The sequence below is a fragment of the Numida meleagris genome, chromosome 20, assembly GCF_002078875.1.
Source record: "Numida meleagris isolate 19003 breed g44 Domestic line chromosome 20, NumMel1.0, whole genome shotgun sequence".
Lineage (NCBI taxonomy): Eukaryota > Metazoa > Chordata > Aves > Galliformes > Numididae > Numida > Numida meleagris.
Genome location: NC_034428.1, coordinates 985,790 through 999,486, shown reverse-complemented (window position 1 = coordinate 999,486; position 13,697 = coordinate 985,790). Strand labels below are relative to the sequence as shown.

General features: G+C 51.2%; 1 protein-coding gene across 5 annotated transcripts in view; it reads left to right on the top strand.

Annotated features, from left to right (window-relative positions):
* TP73 (tumor protein p73) overlaps positions 1-13,697 on the top strand; it is a 32,028-nt gene that overhangs the window by 12,702 nt on the left and 5,629 nt on the right. For all 5 annotated transcript variants that reach the window (XM_021374617.1, XM_021374616.1, XM_021374620.1 and 2 more), the window contains 5 exons: positions 3-248; positions 12,099-12,285; positions 12,419-12,534; positions 12,976-13,085; positions 13,379-13,521. In XM_021374617.1, coding sequence (XP_021230292.1) covers positions 3-248; positions 12,099-12,285; positions 12,419-12,534; positions 12,976-13,085; positions 13,379-13,521 — 802 coding nt within the window. The remainder of the gene's footprint in view (positions 1-2; positions 249-12,098; positions 12,286-12,418; positions 12,535-12,975; positions 13,086-13,378; positions 13,522-13,697) is intronic.

Below are 13,697 nucleotides of genomic sequence, written 5' to 3'. Positions count from 1 at the left end.
AGTCCCAGTTTAATTTGCTGAACAACAGCATGGATCAGAGCATCGGCAGCAGAGCAGCCTCCACCAGCCCTTACAGCTCCGAGCACACCTCCAATGTCCCAACGCATTCGCCCTACTCGCAGCCCAGCTCTACCTTCGACGCCATGTCCCCAGCTCCCGTCATCCCCTCCAACACTGACTACCCAGGTCCCCACCACTTTGAGGTGACCTTCCAGCAATCCAGCACAGCCAAGTCAGCCACCTGGACAGTAAGTTGCATGTGTTCTTCACTTCACTAGAGAGATGCTTGCTGTTGTAGGCGGTGTTTTCAGCCAGGCTGCCACAGACACGTGCATGCCTGGGTGCTGTTGGTGTCGGGATGCTCAGGGAATACTGGTGTGTGGCACTGCAGGATGTGTGGTTCTTGCATGGTCACCACTGGGGGCTTCGCCTGCACAGGTGACCATGATAAGAAAAAACATGCGGGAACATCTATTGCTTACTTTTAAGGGTATTTGCTGTTGCTTGTTTGTTTTTGTTTTGTTTTTCAAATGGGTTAAACACAGTGATTTGAATATAACCTCTGCTGCAGAAATTCCATAAACTACATGTAAATGTCCCTGAAGATCACAAAGCTGGAAAAATGTGCAGGGAGAAGTGCCTGCCTTGTTCTCATGGTACTCCCCAAAGCATTTTCCAGTGACTGCTGTCAGAGGTGATGCTGGAGGCGAGATGGACCTCCACTCTGTTCTGCTGGGGCCATTCTTAGCTTTGCCTTAAGTTCTTGCTTTTCATTTATAATCCTCTTTCATCGTGTATCAGAAGAGTAATTTTACCTCTAAAAGTCACAACAAATTAACAAAGTAGGTATTTATTTACGAAGGAATGGCTTCATGGCATCCTGCATGCCATGTGGGTTCAGTACCTGGTACTCTGGAGCTGAAATGCAGCTTGTGGCCACTATCGGTCTTCTTGTGCGTCCACAGACAGACAGGGGAGTCCTCTGCTCTAATTAAGAATTAACCTGAGCATAGTACAGCTGCTTTTCTTTTCGTGGGAAAAAAGTCCTAAAGTCACAGGCTGGCTCCTGGATTTGTGTGACTCTCTCTGTATTTTTAACTAACAACACTTGTGGCTGTAGTTGAAGGCAGTTCTGCTGTGGCGGTTTCACTGCTGCATGGTGGTCACCTCCAGCCCTCCTCACTGCCATTTGAATGTCCCCGAGAGCTCTTTTCAGGTATGCTTGTGGCTTTTCTTCTCCGTGGAAAAATGTTTGCAGAGCAGAGGGGCTGCGATGAGACAAGTGACATGAAGAGGGAGCAACAGGGTTTCCTCTGCCACTGTCATTTGACATTATCACGATACAGCAGAGCTGTCCAGGAGCCATATATCAGCCCAAGGTGTGAGAATGACTTTTATTTTTGGAAGCTGATGTGCTTAATTGCCAAGAAAGTCCTTTCCACAGTAGACAGAAAGTGTCTTGGGATGGTTTTCTGCAAACAGAGCCCAGGATGCGGCGGGCTTACAGCCCTGCTGTGCTGGCGCAGCGCTAGGACCTGCACACGTGCTTTGTGCTGAGGGCATACAGAGGGATGGTCTGCAGCAGTGCTGTGGTCTGTCCCTGCTGCAAAACCAGGTGAGATAAGACCTGCAGCAAAGCGCTGCCCTTTGGGCACTGCTTGCTCCGGGTGCTGCAGGGACGGTGACACCCAGTGAGGGTGAGGAGTCCTTGCCCTACTCTGAGGGCGGGCAGAGCAGAGCAGCGCAGCTCCATGCTGACAGCTCGGCTCACTGCAGCACAGCTCAAGCAAGCTGCCGGGGAACTCGCATTTGAATTGAGATGAATTAGTGGCTGGGGCTGCAAAGCATCTTCCCTCTATCTGGTCCCTCAGCTTCAGCCCTTATTGCTGACATGTGCTGACCAGTGGTTGGGATGAGCACCACGATCAGGTACAGCTTGCCCTCCTAGGAGGGGTTCCATCACTCTTTTTCACCGTCTTTCCTTGCAAGGTATTGCTAAACAATGCATTTGTTAGGTTTTGATTAATCTGAAGGTCCTCTGGATAGGATGTGACTCTAGTCCACTCTTGCACGTGTTAGGGGTTAACTCACATCAGTTAAGTGTTAAGCTGCATAGGAACTGCACAAGAAAAGAGGCATTCCCGTGCCACAAAAGCTGCAGCGGCACACAGAGAAAGGAGCAGATGTGGCCACAAGACAGACGTGCTACTGAAACCTTTGGGGCAATGCCAGCCAGATAGGTAATGAATCAAAGGAGAAGGCTGCACTCCTTGGTGTGACTTTGAAAAGCCAAACATTGGAATGGAAGCCAAGTGCACACCAACGTGGTGTGTCCTGTCCCAGCTGTCCTGTTATAGAGGGAAGAGACAGGGAAGTGTCATACGCTTGCTTGCTGCTGTCCCTGGCTGGACATTCCTGGGAGACAGCTGTGTGATAGGGTGGGCACATCTGTGGGGCAGGGTCAGGCTGGGTGCTGCAGGATACCCTTGGGCAGCACTGAAAACAGGATATGTTCGTGCACGTTTAATATGGAGAGCACCTATTAAAAATACATTCTGTGCTCACCTTTAATTAGCAGTAAGGAAAGACCCTTCCTTTATCCCAGCTGCATGTTGCAGCTGCAGGGAGTAGATCAAAAAAAAGCCACGAAGGTGGCTGGTTGTCCCCAGAACAGCAGAGGAGGGAGCAGCAGGAAGCCCCCTGAGCCCGTCCCATGCAGTGAGCATGCCATGCTGACAACTCCTGTGAGCTGCTGCTGTCCTTGGCAGGGACGCCCTGTACTGCTGCTGACTGCATCCCTGGCCACAAGTGCCCCATCACTTCTGCTGCTGCTGCTTCTGGAGGAGAGATTCAAGCTTGTCCTGGTTCAGCTGCTGAAGTCTGCACTGGGCATCACCCGCACAGCACTACCTCCTGTGCAAAGCCTTCTTGCAAGCACAGATTGCTCCGCAGACAAGGAGAAATTGATTCTATTCAGTGGGAGACAACAAGCATGCAATCCAGCTCGTGCTATTGCAGAGCAGTGGTCAGGAACCAGGGATCTTTCTGTGACTAGCTAAACTGAGCCCAGACTATCTCAGCATCACCATGTGCTGACCGTAATCCTGTAGCTCTTGTGTCCTTCTGCTAGGAGCTGCAGTAATCAGGAAGGGATTGCTTTGATTCTCCAGCTGCTGCATTGAGTTCTCCTTTGGATATTGGAGCAGCCAGTGCCACATCAGTCCTGCATAAACCCTCCTAACCCTGCACCTTAGGGAAGCAGCCAGACTCAGGAGACCCTTGGCCAGCACGCTGTGGCAGCCTCCTGTGCTGCAGAGAATGCATGCCACCAGCCAGCACCGGGAGCTGACATTTCAGAGCACCAGACCAGGCTTCTCCGCACCCCTGCTGAGCCTCACAGAGAACAGGAGCAGGCCAGCAGCACCTTGCATCCCGGAGCGTGTGGGGAATGGTTGGTCTGAAACAGCCACCATCACAGGGCTTCTAAAGGGCTACAGACTGCCCGTCTCCCAAAAGGTGCTGCCTGCACAATGAGTGGCCCTGCTGAAGTGACAGATTTGCTCCAACTCCTGTCCTAGCCGTGCAGCTGCTTATTTAGTGCTGGAAGATGGGGCTGCTTCCGTCCTCCCTCTCAGCTCAGTCTGCATTAAAATTAGGCTGTTTGAAAATCTGTCCTGGTTAAAGGATGAAATTAATTCAGCGCAACATCACACGTTATATACTGTCCATCAGTCAGCATACAAATAATGATGTACATATGCAGGATGATTCTCTGCGTAAATTAGGAACACGAATCTAGAAGCATACAAATAAGAATGGGAAAGCTGTTAGGAAATAGAGGCACTTGTCAAAGAAAGCTAAAAGTTATGGACAGCAGAGGAGAGTGGCATCTGACGGCTCACTAATGGTCCAGCCTTTGCTGAGAGAAGTTGAATTAATGATCTCGATGTGCTAAAGAACACGCATGGCTTATTCTTGCAGTTGAAAAGAAACAACAGTAAAATACACTTCCTAACTCATCGTTAGCTTTTGAGTATTTTAAGATTTACTGCACCAAATGATGTACACTAAGCAAGTTGCAAGCACTGACCCCGGGTTCCCCTGCATGGCTTTGTCCACCATCATTTCAGAGCTGCAGGGAGCCCAAATGCGAGGCTTTGGTGGATCAGCAGCTCCGTCAGCATCTCAATTGTGGGCTGAATCACCGAGACTCCAGCCAGCAAAGAACTGACAGTTGGTGCACAGGCAATGCCAAACAATTCAAGGCAGACAGTTTTGTCAAACAATTTGACATAGTTTTTTGATACATAGCACGTAGCCTCATAGACTCCTCTTTTTGAAGGGTTTTGCCTCTGAAGGATATTCTCTGGGAGACTCAGTGTTATCCTTTCTCAGTATAGCACCATTCACAGCAATGGATAAGTCAGCTGGAAAACCAACTGTAGCAGGAATTCACATCCCATACTGCAGGGTTCCACGGAATCCTGCCATGTGGTTGCCCATGGGTTTGGAAACGCAAACATTAAAGTTGATTAAGTTTGCAGCTCAAGCAAACAAAGATAATCAGTCTTTTAATAATGCAAGGTGAGACGTTAACCAAGTGAATGAGGCTCCCCCATTTAGGAAAGGAGACTCCTGCAGGCTTTGGGCTCATGGTTGAGGAGCCATGAGGACATGAGTACTCAGCACAACAGTGTCACCGTGGCTGGGGGAGCTGGGCTGCCTTCACACAGCACTGCCCAGACCACTGCCGTGGTGCGTGTGCAGCTCTTGTGTCCATACTTCAAAAAGGCTGTTGACAAAATAGAAAAGGGTTGGGAGGGAGATCCAAGGAAGATGAAAGATTTGGAGCAGATGCCTTGTAGAGAGATACCAAAGAAATGTATGGCATTAAAGGTCTCCTAGAGAAGAGTAAGGGTGGCTTGATCACAGTCTGCAAGTGCCTGCATAGGAGATGGTTTCTGATAGCAGACAGCTCTTTAATCTAATAGAAAAAGACATAATGAGATCCAGTGCTTGGAAGATGAAGCCAGGCAAATTCAAACTAGAAACACAGTGTAAATTTTTGTTTTAAACAGTGAGGATAATTAACCATAGGAACAATTTACCAAGGAATGTGGTGGATTCTCCAACTCCTGAAGTATTTAAATTAAGAGTCTATATCTTTTAAAAGATAAGCTGTACTTCAAGCAGATACCATTGGCTCAATCCAGGACAAGTAGGTGGGGGTCTTAGACCAGCAGTGTAGAAAATCTCAGATCAAAATCTGTTCTTTCCAGCCTTGAAATGGTGAATTTATACATTTATGAAATGAACAGGTGGAGAGAGATAAAGACTTTGTGCACAGATTTGGGCCCACATTTGCCAGAAACTGCTCTGTTCTTGTAAAAGGATGCCAGACAGCAGATGGGTAGCAAGGTCCTGACTCCCCAGGCTGTCTCTACCCACAGCATCAAGCTCAGCTTTTGAAAATCACAACCAACTCTGAACCAAAGTCGCTGTGCTAGTCTGTTCTGTATGAAGCCTTCATTTTCATTTTTAATGGCCTTCTTATTAGCAGAGAGCAATGAACAGATGCTGAAAATAAGGTTTTCCCTGCGTGCTGAAACCCCCCTCCAGCAGGCTGTGCCGATGGGGCTGAGAGGAGGACAGGAGCCGCGGCCGTGCAAGACAGGGCACGCCAGCAGCCTGCCTGTTTGTTGGAAGCTATCAGGGCTCACAGTTCCCTGGAGCTGCCCGTACATGCATGAGCTGTGAGCAGATCTTGGTTGTTTTCTCGCAGGCAGCCCCTCACCACGCTGGCCAGCTGGTAACTGATAGATAATTAGTGTTTTTCTCAAGTTGGGTTTGAGGTGGATCAGCGCTCTCTCCTCTCCAGAACGCTGTCGTGTGCACCAAAGCCAGCAGAAGTGTTAATGGGGTCTTTGGCCCCCCATGGCCTGGCTGGAAAGGGGCAGCTGTCTGCTCCTCCACCCAAACCTGGGGGGCAGCTGGGTTCTCATCCCCATGGGGGTACCCTTACCAGCCCATGGACAGCATCACACTTGCTGTTTCACTGTGCAGCCAGTGATGGAAGGTCTCCATGGCTGGACAGTCAAAGCCAAGGTGAGGGTCTCCTGCCACAGCAGGTGTAATCAAGGAATTACTCAAAGCAAACCAGTCTGCAGTTGGGTTTAGTTAGACCCAAGTCTGGTTGCTCCATAAATATTGCAGCTGGAGCTTTGGTGTTGGGAGACCGGGGAGCTGAAATGGTTTCTTTGATGGCAGCTGAAAGGGAAGGATAGAAATAATTGGGGTTATTGGAGGTAAGTTCTCCTTGCTACCTGAAGTATGTTGAAATAGAGAGGCAGTTGTAAAGAGGAGGGGAAAATCTTCAGGAGCATCTGTAGAAAAGGCTTCAATCCGTCTGGCAGCTTACTGTGTTTTACAGAAGTATCTGTCCAACAGCAGTGGCCTGAAAATGAGCAAGGGCATACATGGCTCAGTATGCTCTACATCTGAGCCATAAACACCTTTGTTTTTATCTGAGTAGCTGGGCAAAAGAGCGTGGATATTTTGGCATGCCAGAAATAGGAAAGCAACCTCAGCATCAGCCTGTTCCAAAGCCCATTGATGCCAGCCTACTGGAGGCTTTCCATGAGCTTTTGCAGGGCGTGGATGAGGCTCCAGGAGTTCCAGACACAATGGAATTAAGAAAAAAGGCAAAGGAATTTGGTGTGTGATGTTCCAACACGATCCACTATCAGCTCCACTATCTTGAACGTGTATGGTATGCACAGGTCAAGGGAATGACTTGCTGGCAACTGCATCACCAGCGGGAAGGTGAGATGGGACGCGCCAGGAAGCCAGTCTGCTCTGGGGAAGTGGTGGCAGGGGTTTGGGCCAGCTTGTCACTGCATGGGTAGAGGTCTGGCATGGGTAGGGGACACCTCCAGGTGCCTCTATGCACTGTGCCCTTATGGCAGCCCAAAGACATCACTGGTGGCCCAGCATATGTGAGCATGGGACTGGGGATGTCCGCTAAGTCCCTGTGCTGTGGTGGCCAGAGCCTATTGCTGGGGCTCTGCCAGGCTTCTGGAGAAAAGCCCGTGTCCCAGGCAGGTCCTGGTTGCTGTGGGGTAGGGACATGGGTGCTGGTGCATCTCCTTGCAGCCATCCCCTTGTGCTGTGCCAAGCCCCTGTGCACTGGGCACAGGTGGATGCTTTCCTGTTCAGCGCAAGTGATGCACACGCAAACCTCAGCTTGTAGCAAGCGAGCAGCAAAGAAAACGTTAGGAGGAATTTCCAACTCAGTGAGAAGTTGGATAGGCCAGTGATTAAAAAGTGGTTATTAAAAAAAAAATTAGAAAGAAAAAGTAAGTTCTGTAGTCGGCATGTCTTCCAGGATCTGTCGTAACAGATTCGTCCGAGCCGGTTAACGGTATTTGCGGTTTGCAAGATGCTACATGTCTGAGTAAGATGACAGACACGTTATTATCACCTCTCCACTGCGATCTGTCCAAACCTGTCCCAGGATGCAGCTCCGCAGCTGCTTGCTGGGGAGTGCAAGGAAATTAGCAGCCGGAGGGAGCACTTTTCTTCTCTCTCCTTTGCCAGGCTAGTGGCTTTATTGGGATCCATTGACTGCAGTCCTGGACACGTCTTGAGTAGAGCTAATGAGGAGAGTGGAATGTAAAGGAGGAGGAGGAGAAGGCTGGTAGGGAGGAGGGGGGAGGATTTGTGGAAGAAGTAATTGTTGAGCAAATCATTTCCTTCAAGAGGGAAAGAAGGACTTGGCTGCAGCCCTCCTGAAGCAGGCAAGTCTAGACGCTTCGGTGTCAACAGTTGAAGATAAATAAGATTTTATCGGCTCCGAATCTGTTGGGACACATCCTCCTAGCGGTTCTGCTGCCCAGGGAGGAGCAGGGGCAGATGGGCTTTGTTGGTAGGTCTCCATGCAGAAGATTCAGGTTATTTTTTGAGCAAGGATCTTAGCATACAAGAGGAAAGCCCCCCTCTCCCGTGTCTCGCTTCCTGCACGGTAGCTGCAGGGCTGATTAGGGCAGGGGCCTCTTCCAGAGCAGGTCTCAGATGTGTGCTCAGGGTGAACAGCAGCAATCTTAAGATAACTTCAGTGCTGTTTCACAGCTGCAGCTGTATTGGGCTCCACGAATTTCTGTGGGGTATTATGTCACTCGAACCTTGTAACGCACAAAACATTTCCTTGGGCTGCAGTAGTAAGATAACCTTTAGAAAGGAGAATTTGGCTCTTCCATTTAGTCCTACTGCTCTGGACTTGTGCTGCAAGACACTACAGGAGCAGAGAAGCAGCAGCGAAAGAGGTGCCGTTGTGTTTTCACTGCAGCAATTGGGGTTGTGCTTACATTGAAATCCACATGACTGTAAGAGGGGGAAAAAAAAACCAACAGAACAAGAATATGTGTTCTGCAAGTTTATGTAAGCCTAGGGTTGGTAGCTTGGTTATATTGCTGCTGTTTATGCTGTACAATCACCCACAAGCCACAGCGACACGAACCTCTTGTGCTCTGCAAACACACAGTAACAGGCTGTCCGACTTTCTTCTACAATCAGAGATGACTTCAAGAATAACGCCCTTGTGAAGGGTGAACAGGAATTAGAGGTAAAGGAAGGAGGTGCCTAGAGACAGAACCAATTCAAACTTTCACGTAGGTGTGAAAGAAATGCTAGGATTGAGGTCTTCCAGTACTGCCACACCAGCACCAGAGATACTGAGGAATGTGTTCAGGCACCCAGGGATGCTGCTATGGCATCGACACCGCTCTGTTCACCGACACAGCCCTGTCCATGCTTGCTTCCTGTATACCAGGGACAGCTCCTCTGGCCAAGGGCCAAGCGCTCCTGCAGCGTGCTCCCAAACCAGCAGGAGCCACAGCTGCCACCAGCTTGCAAAAACTACACGCAAACAGGAATGATATGGATGGACAGCCGGAGGCTTGCCATCAATCCAGATGACAATCATAGAATCAGCAAAGTTGGAAAAGACCTGCAAGGTCATCCAGTCCGACCATCCACCTACCACCAGTATAACCCCACTAAACCACGTCCCTTAACACAGCATCAAAACATTCCTTGAACACCTCCAGGGTCGGTGACTCCACCACCTCCCTGGGCAGCCCGTTCCAGCGCCTGACCCCTCTTTCAAAGAAAAGTAGTATTTCCTAGTGTCCAGATGTGGCCACTGCAGAAAAATGAGTATGAAGCAGCGAGGTGACTGCACCAGTCCTAGTGATAAATACTGCTGTGTTCTTCTGGGATTCTGATTTTCACTTAGCAACTCTCCTGTTTTGCACTGTGCCCTGGTGCACGCTGTAAGCCAGGTGCATGCACTTCAGCTGCACCTCGGGAAGCACCAGTAACTGAAAGCACAGTCTTTCACAGCTGCAGATGATCACAGAGAAGCAGAGCAGCTGCATGGCTCTCCATTTGGATTCTCATAGCATGCATTTTACTGTCCCTTACACATACCCTGCTTTTCTTGGCTGAAAATATGGCTGGGCACATAGAGTCTCTGTGGATCCTGAAAATATATTCAAGCCTAATGCTCACTCCCAAAGCGGCCATGAACAAGTGGGGTTTGCAAGACCAGGATTGCTTTGCTTCAGCAGTGACTGCAGCAGAGTGTGCAGGGAGCAGAGTGCCACTGATCCAGCACCGTGGGCACAATCTCACGGGACGCAGCCCTGATCCTTCTTGCCCAGAGTTATCAGTGCGGAGTTCCTTAAAAGAATAGTTTGTTATTGTTGAAGGATCTTTGAAGGCAATGCTGGAGCTGTTAAGACATGATAAGGTTATCAGCAGAGGCATGCCTGTGTTGAGCAGCAGCGTTTCTCCCTGCGGGGCAATCGCTGTGCTATTTAACAGAGATTTATCCATGTCATAACATGGTATAATGAGAGAATTTGTTACCAAAGAGCTTGCCGTAATGCACCTCTGCTCTTCCAGAGCAGTTTTATTTCCCAGGCGTGTTGAGGACTGCCCGGGAATGTCTACATGAAAGGATCCTTTGACAGGAGTTGTCAGTATTTTAACACCTGGCAAGGAAGAGCCCCCTCCAAATAACCCTTGTTTTGCCACGTTGTCTCCCCCAAACGAGAGCATTAAGCCCCCATCACACCCATGCAAGTGGGTTACATGGGCTCAAACCTTGCTCCAGTGCTGCTCTCTCTTTCCATTGCTAGAGATGCATTGCACCCCTACCATATGTAAAGGACCAGCTAAAAGGTGACACTATGATGTGCCCCACATACCCTAACGTCACACCAGCAGCCTTGAGTGCAAGCTGTTTGCTTGCTGCAGAGCCTTCAGCTTTAGAAGCAAACCCTCTGCCACAGGGAAAGGAGAGATGCTTTCTCACTGCACAGCATTGGAAGCAAAGCCTCACTGGCCTTTGCACACCTGTATTTTGGTGGCTTAGGACAAGCATTAACATCCTCACAAACATTCAGCACGGTGGTATTTTTTTGGCATAAAGCACGCGTTGCGGGAATGAGATAAAATACTTTGAGCAGAAACACGCCCTGCATGCAGGGACTAGCCGAGCTCTGTGCAGCAGGGGTGGGCTCGTGTTTAGCAAACAAATTCTTTGTTAGATAGATAGAAAACAACATGGCAAGGTGGAAGGGAACTGCATCTCCTCACACATGTGCCCCGGACAGCAGATAGTGGAAGGAGAGGGACAGGCCCTGCCTTCCTGCCCAGGGCACCTCCCAGTCCCAAACCACCCAGAGAAGCGCAGGGCAAGCACCTGCCAGACCCATGTCCATGGGCTGCTCTTACCTTTAGTGCCCAGAGCCCCTCACTGTGTTCACCTTCCTTGAGCATGGGAAGGGACTCTGCTTCCCAAGGGAGGTTTTGCCTTGCAAGCACAGCACTCCCCTGCTCTCCCTCTTGCTCTATCCTCAGCTCTCAAACATGCTGCTGCACCATAGGAACAACAGGATTCTACCCCAGCCTTTGTAGGCTCAGCATCACAACTCAGTGCACCTGAGCTGGGAGGGGGCTGGGAAGGGCACGTAACCCCTTCCTGGCTGGGTCAGTGCTGGGTGCACACTGGGGCCAAACTCAGCTGTGCTGAGTGCGGGCAGCTACTGCTTCTGCAAGTTAGGAGTTTGCCTCTTGCTCATGACCAAGCAGACCCTGTTGTGTCTGCTCAAGGAGCATTTCAGTGGTCACGGACCATCTTCTATCAGCACACCACTCTGGGTGTGATTTCCAGCTGCTGCCCAGCATCGCCCAGTGCCTGTCCTGGCAGAGTGCTGTCCCCAGCCTCCCCAGTCCGTCCGCTTTGTGACCTTCTAGGACTGCAAGCGCCTGTGAAGAATTGAGTCACGGTCAGGACAAACCCCATTCTGCACCACACTTACTAGACATAATTAATGTCTGACGTCTTGCCTAATTAACTGTAATTCTGTTATGCAATGTGAAGCAAGGATTCCTTAGCCCGTGGTGCCAGCTGGGAAACCCTCTGTAGAATGTCCCACGCTGCATCCAGTTGTTGGTGTGATCTGGCTTGTGCGGAAAGTGGACACTGTTGTGCAGGTGAACTTGGCCATATTTAAACATTGCTAGGGAGAAACAAGTGCTGAGCCTTGGAGTAAGAAGTTACTGCAAAAACAACACACAACGTCCCCTACATTCGCCAGGGATGTGCAATAGTTTGCAAGGCAGCTATCTCTTGTGCAGCTTCACAGGAGCATGTGCATCAGCACAGCCGGCACACGGGGAATCCTGCGCTGGCACAGCACCCCCGGAGCGGTTACAGTACAATAGGCAGCAATTGGTTTTATAACGAGTCATTATTTTAATATGCTGCTTTGCTGCCGTGCTGGCATCTCACTGGGAGCATTCGGGAGGCAGAAGGTGGGTGGATCAGAGGAGCTGCGGGAAAGCAGGCGCCTGCCTGAGCGCGGTGCAAGAGCCACAGTGCTCAGCCCTCCACGTGCACGCAGCATCCCTCAGGCACAGGGCAGCAGGCACCCAGGGCTCCTTGCTGCCCACGGTGCACGCTGAGCTGCGTGTCCATGTTTTCCATTTGCTGCTCGCGAGCTGTGCTAACGCAGGTCTCTCTTCTGTTCCAGTACTCCCCACTGCTGAAGAAGCTCTACTGTCAGATTGCCAAGACATGTCCCATCCAGATCAAGGTGTCCAGCCCGCCGCCCCCGGGCACCATCATCCGGGCCATGCCTGTCTACAAGAAGGCCGAGCACGTGACAGAAGTGGTGAAACGTTGCCCCAACCACGAGCTGGGGCGCGACTTCAATGATGGTGAGTGCTGCTGTCACCCTTACAGGGCACAGCCCCAGCTGAAAAACGTGGCCGGGAAGAGCTGGTGGGACAGGAACTGGTGCCCTGAGCAGGATGAAGCTCCAGGTCCTAACCACACGCACTTGACTTGCAGGCCAGTCAGCCCCAGCCAGCCACCTCATCAGGGTGGAAGGCAACAACCTCTCGCAGTACGTGGATGACCCTGTGACAGGACGGCAGAGTGTCATGGTGCCCTACGAGCCCCCACAGGTACCCAGCTGCTTTGGGGGTGGTGGGGAGCAGAATCAGCTCTTGTCCCAGTGCTGAAGGGTGAACCCACTGGTGACATCTGCTTTCTTGGAGGCAGATTTGTGTCCTGGGCAGGAGTCTGGTGCCACTAGCACCTCCAAGCCCTCCTCTGCCTGCTCTGAGCACCCCATTCCTGGGTGGTGGCGTACAGAAGGAAATCCCTCCCAGCCGTGGCCTGAGCCCTCAGAGATCCCACAGCCCTTGCAGAGTCCCCTCTCTCCACCTAGGATGGTCCCCATCACTGCAGGACCTCATATCACCACTCTTGCCCTTCCCAGTGCTCCTGTACTAGCTTGCCCCCAGGGCTCCTCTGCTTGACTTGCAAAGGTGCTCAGGGTGCAGTCCTGCCCAAAGGGGTGCCCTCATTCCCTGCTCAAGTGTCTGCTCCCCTCTCCTGGGCAGGTGGGGACCGAGTTCACCACCATCCTGTACAACTTCATGTGCAACAGCAGCTGCGTGGGAGGAATGAACAGGAGACCCATCCTCATCATCATCACCCTGGAGACGAGAGAGTAAGTGGCTGCTGGAGCACTATCCTTGCCTGGGGGCAAAGGCTGCTTTCTGCTGGCTAGAAAGAGGGCAGGGGAGGTACAGTGGACCCACTGCAGTGCTGGCTTCTCCCCACACAGCTGAAGCCTTCCTCTGCCCCAGGAGCTCCTCCTCCCACGGGAGACTGCTCCTGCTCAGGCTGTTAGCAGAGGGGCTCCCCACACCCAGGGATCTGAGCCAGGCCGTAACATGCTGGGCTGAGCCCAGGTGAACATCCCTGGCAGAAACCAATTCACCAATTCCTCTCTCCTCCCAGCGGCCAAGTCCTAGGAAGGCGATCATTTGAGGGACGGATCTGTGCCTGTCCCGGCAGAGACCGGAAAGCTGATGAAGACCATTACCGAGAGCAACAAGCCCTGAATGAGAATGCAGCTAAAAATGGCAACGCCAACAAACGCAGTGAGTCTGCTCTCCAGGAGAGGGAGGGTGCCTCAGAGCTCTGCTCTATCACAGTCTCGAGCTCCTAGCCTGCATTCCTCCTCAAAGCAGTGCAGATCCTTCTGCCTCAGCACCTTTCCCACTGCAACCGAAATCACTGTGCTCCAGAAGCTCAGGCTTAAACCCACACCAGGGCA